Source organism: Fulmarus glacialis, unplaced genomic scaffold, assembly GCF_000690835.1.
Source record: "Fulmarus glacialis isolate BGI_N327 unplaced genomic scaffold, ASM69083v1 scaffold30253, whole genome shotgun sequence".
NCBI lineage: Eukaryota > Metazoa > Chordata > Aves > Procellariiformes > Procellariidae > Fulmarus > Fulmarus glacialis.
In genome coordinates, this window is record NW_009201468.1 from 10,010 (window position 1) to 14,594 (window position 4,585).

The window sequence follows — 4,585 nt, forward strand, 5'->3', positions numbered from 1 at the left end:
TTCCTGCGATATTGGTAAAGGCCAAGAAACTTTTCTGCTGGTGAGCTGGGAGCCTCGACATTTAAGGCATGTAAGGAGGATAGAGGAAGGCTGTGTCGCAGCTGTAACAGGATCTGTTTTGGGGCTGGCTGCCAGCGCTGTGGACTCTGCCCCAGGCGTCTGGATCCTGCACCGGGGCAGGTAAACACTGGAGATCACTGCGGGCCCCGTTTGGGTGCTGCTCACCTCCCGCTCCGGCTTGCTGGGCGGCATGTTCCAGGAAGGGTTTGGAAGCCAACGTGGAGGCTGAGATCAGAGCTGGGACATGAGTCAGGAAAACCTAAAAATCGGGAGAAGAGTCTGTGTGGCCTGAGCCCAGCACCAAGCTCAAGCTCTGGATGGGCTCAGCTGGGACCCCGAGCCTGGCTGCTGTCTCCTCCTGTCCCATCTTAGGTCCCATATTGATCCCCAAGGCTTGAACACCCAGCTAAGTTAGTGTTCCTCACCTGAGACCACCCTATGCACACACCGTAATCATGTCATGGACCAGGGGTGACACACGTTAGCATGAACATCTTCCATCGTGGTCTCAGGGTCTGGAGAGTCAACTGTGCACAATAGCGTAATGTGCCAAAATGCTGACAGTCCGTCAGCTGTGGAAATGGCTGCAGGGCTGCTTTTTGTCTGTCTAAACATGAGGAAAAATAGATTTGCTTACATGACTTTCCCCCAAGTGCCTATCGCTGCATATTTGCAGCGGACTAGGAGTGTGGCAGAGCTGCGGTGGGGCAGAGATGCCCATCCCTGTGCTAGTGAATCCTGCAGTGATTTGAAGGGAAATTTCGGCCCCCCCCCCTGGTTTAAGTGCATCTCCAGGATACCAGCACCGAGAGAGTTAACAGAGCTTTTTCTTAGTATCAACTGGAGCTCTGGTGGTTGCTTCCTTTTAAAGCCAGACAATGTTCTTGTTGTGATCCTTATCTCTGGCTGTTTTGCATGCACTCCGTTTAACGAGGATCTTGTCTAGGGTTTCCTTGCTCCTTGAAAGCTGAGCTGTACTATCCTTTGTGAGGACTTGTTTTCTCCAGCAAACTAGTGAGCTCTGGATGTGCAGGCTAATGGCACGGCCCTCCCCTCTTTTCTAGTGGTCTGTAAGAAGAACTTGGACAGCACCACTGTTGCTGTGCACGGTGAGGAGATCTACTGCAAGTCCTGCTACGGCAAGAAGTACGGCCCCAAGGGCTATGGATACGGGCAGGGAGCAGGGACCCTGAGCACTGACAGGGGCGAGTCTCTGGGAATCAAATATGAAGAGTGAGTTTAATTTTGTTTTTGAAACTGGGGCTGTTGTGGGCACCTTTTCCCCCACATCTGTCTGCTTGCGATGCTTGGCTGTGCAGCCCATGCTGAACTTCCAGCAGTTCCTAATCTGGAGAGTGCCGTGGGCTGCCCTGCCTTTCTGCTCCTCGGGGGAAACCCGCTGAACCCTATTTGCAGGGTGGGATGGGGCTTGATGGGACATGTCCCCGTTGCCTGAGCATGCTGCCCATCCCCTCCTAGCACACAGCCGTGAGGCTGAAGTTTCCATGGGGCTCAACACATTGTGCCTAAAGCTCCAGGCTCTTCAAACCTAGGCTGGGATTTGTGATCCCATAGCACTTCCCTCCTCCATCCTGCTTGTGCAGCCCTGATAATGAACTCCCTCCCATCCACAGGGGCCAGCCCCACCGACCCACCAACCCTAATGCATCCAGAATGGCCCAGAAAGTCGGAGGTGCTGATGGGTGCCCTCGCTGTGGTCAAGCGGTGTATGCAGCTGAGAAGGTGATTGGAGCTGGAAAGGTAAGAAGGGGGATGGAGTGGATGGGGCATGCACATGCCACAAATTTCTGTGTGGCAGGAAGACCTTCAGAGAAGGTCTTGACCTGACCCACAGACTGCTGCAGGGTGCCAGTGCCTCCAGCCAGGGCTGGGATTGGGGTCCGGTGGCCATGCTCACCTGGAAGCCTGGCACCAAAAGGAGAGCTGGGCATGTCTGGAAACCAGGCTCTCCACGCTGCATTGCTCTTACAGACTTGTAGATGGGAGAGAAATACATTTTATAGTAAATATTCGGAGCACTGCTCAGCAGAGGTCACAGTGGACGTCCCTGCTGCTAGATGTGTTGGGAGGTTGAGCAGTGATGTGGGCCATGGCCACTGCCACCGCTAACTGAACAAGTGCAATGTCCAGCGAGCCTTCTCCACCCTCTGCCGCAGGCTGGGATGCCGCAGCCCAGATTTGGGGCAGGGAATGAATTCCAGTGGTCAGCGCTGCCCATAGGCAGGGCAAGGTGGTTGGAGGTGTGGGCGCGGGCTCGGTGCATCTCTCTTGGGCTGTTCTGCTGGTGGACTGGGTCTGCTCAGGGTCAGATGTAAAGGGTACTCTGCAACAGTCCTAGACTTCCTATGTCAAGTTCATCACTTCACCAGGGTCCTATGTGTCCCGAGCTGTGGCCTTATCCTAGCCCAGCTCTGGGAAGCATAGTAAGGCATGGGGACACCATCTGGTCTGTCAGCCCTGGGACCCTGGGTGAGGTCCCTGCCTCGAAGCAGCCTTCCCTCCGAGGTCGGGTACATGTGCAGAGCTTGCCAAGGCAGCCGGGTCAGGCTGCTTGGCTTTGTGCCGCAGGGGACGGGATGGCCGTGCTGGGAAAGCCTCACCGCCTCGCTGGTGACATTGGGTCACCCCTGCTGGGTCAACCCTCCCTGGGGTTTCTGTGTTTGTCCTCTGTCCCCAGAGAAAGGAAAGGAGGCATCTAGTCAACAGAAAGAGCCTCCCCGCATCATCATACCCCAGCTGGCAGCACAGGGATTTGTGATGGACACGTTGAGGGTCAGCCCAGGGTCAGAAGCCAAACTTACCCTTAAAATCATGATCCGAGCTTCCTGGTAGGCTTCTGGGGTCGATGTTTACAGGGAACCAAAGCTGGCAAAGCAATTACACTCAATCAAACATGGAGAGGATTCCAGAGCATGTATTTCATGTGCTAATGTTTGCTGGGTGACTCCATCTGCTACCTCCTCCTCCAGCCCCCTAATTTCACATTTTTTTCCAAAAAAGGTTTCATGTTTTCCAAAGTGTTTATTTAAATTCCTCTGTGAGCAGCTCTGGCTACTCTAGGTCTGCTCAAGGGCTGTGAGCTCATTTATCCCCAGAGGACTGGCGGAGTCCTGGGGGGAGTTTTATTTTTAAACACTGGCTGATTTCTGCATTCTTAGTATCTGTTCGCTGCCTTCCTTGGAGCTGTAGCTGTGTGGGGGCAGGTGTCCCAACCCTGCTCCCACCCCCCAGGCTAACGTACAGCAGCAGTGGATCTCAGCTGGGTAACTCGGGGGATTTATCATGGTGCTTCAGAGAGGACAATCTCCAAAGAGGGGGGTGATTGCTCCTTACAAATTATTGTACAAATTACTGTACAAATGACTGCTGCGAGTGAGAGCGAAAGCTCTCTAAAACCAGATCAACATGGGAGCGGTGGCCACACTTGATGTTTCCTCTCTGTATCTTCCCCCTGGGGCTGGGAGGACTGCTCTTTCCAGAGAAAAGCTTTCATCCCATTCAGATCTCTTTGCCAACCGCTTTGGGTCAGAAACAGAAAAGTGACCCTGTTTGGTAGCCAAAGCATTGCTGCCCTGTCCCCGGGCGTTGTCCGACCGGGCTCTGCTTCTGTCCCGCAGTCCTGGCACAAGTCCTGCTTCCGCTGTGCCAAGTGTGGCAAAAGCCTGGAGTCCACCACCCTGGCAGACAAAGATGGGGAGATCTACTGCAAAGGTGAGTGACACCTTCCTCGCTGGCTTGTCCTGGACTCCGAAGGGTGAAAACCCCTGTGCAGGGATGGGACTGAGGTTTGGGGAGCTGGTGGCCCCAGCAGCTGCCTACGGGGACTGGCTGCGCCGGCTGGCCACAGAGCTGGGGGATTTTCCACTGCGCCTGGGGCCTCTCTGTTTGGCCAACAAGTACAGCAAACCCTGTCCTGTTTCGGCAACGCCTGCTTCGAGAGGAGGACCTGCGCATGTTCATCTGCCGGCCTTACCCGTTTCTCCTTTCCCGTCCTCTGCAGGTTGCTACGCCAAGAACTTCGGTCCCAAGGGCTTTGGCTTTGGGCAGGGCGCCGGGGCACTCGTCCACTCGCAGTGAGGCACCAGGAGCCAGGCTCTCCGCTCGCTCAGGGCTTGTCCAGACCAGCTGTACTGCCTGACCCTTCCCACACCCGCAGTGACCATCCTCACCATCATCAATAACCACCCGCTGCTTCACAGCACGAGCCCCTTCCTCCCTGCCCTGACCCAGCGCACCCCGAAGCTGTGGTGGGAGTCCCAGCATCGTCCCCATCGGGTCCTGCTGGTGAGGGTGCCGGTGGGGAGACAGCTCGCACCCACCCGCAGCGAGGCCCATGTGCCCAAAATGTTCTGCTCCGCGTTGCCTGTTCTGCTCCGCGTTGCCCATCCTGCAGGGATGCAAGCTCAGCCGTGCCGTGCCGTGTCACCGAGCAAGCAATAAACATCAAAGCTGACCCATGCCTGGCCTTGCCGAAGAGTTTATTCCCCATCTGGGGCTGAGGAGG

The 4,585-nt window shown here is 55.7% G+C and overlaps 1 protein-coding gene across 2 annotated transcripts in view; it reads left to right on the forward strand.

The window, feature by feature from the left end:
• CSRP1 (cysteine and glycine-rich protein 1) overlaps positions 1-4,360 on the forward strand; it is a 7,648-nt gene extending 3,288 nt beyond the window's left edge. Inside the window, exons 2-5 of one of the 2 annotated variants that reach the window (XM_009573959.1) lie at positions 1,125-1,293; positions 1,695-1,821; positions 3,699-3,792; positions 4,082-4,360. In XM_009573959.1, the coding sequence (XP_009572254.1) occupies positions 1,125-1,293; positions 1,695-1,821; positions 3,699-3,792; positions 4,082-4,158 (467 nt within the window). In that variant the 3' untranslated portion in view covers positions 4,159-4,360. The remainder of the gene's footprint in view (positions 1-1,124; positions 1,294-1,694; positions 1,822-3,698; positions 3,793-4,081) is intronic. The other variant, XM_009573960.1, reaches the window with a different exon arrangement.
• The last annotated feature ends 225 nt before the right edge of the window (positions 4,361-4,585 follow it).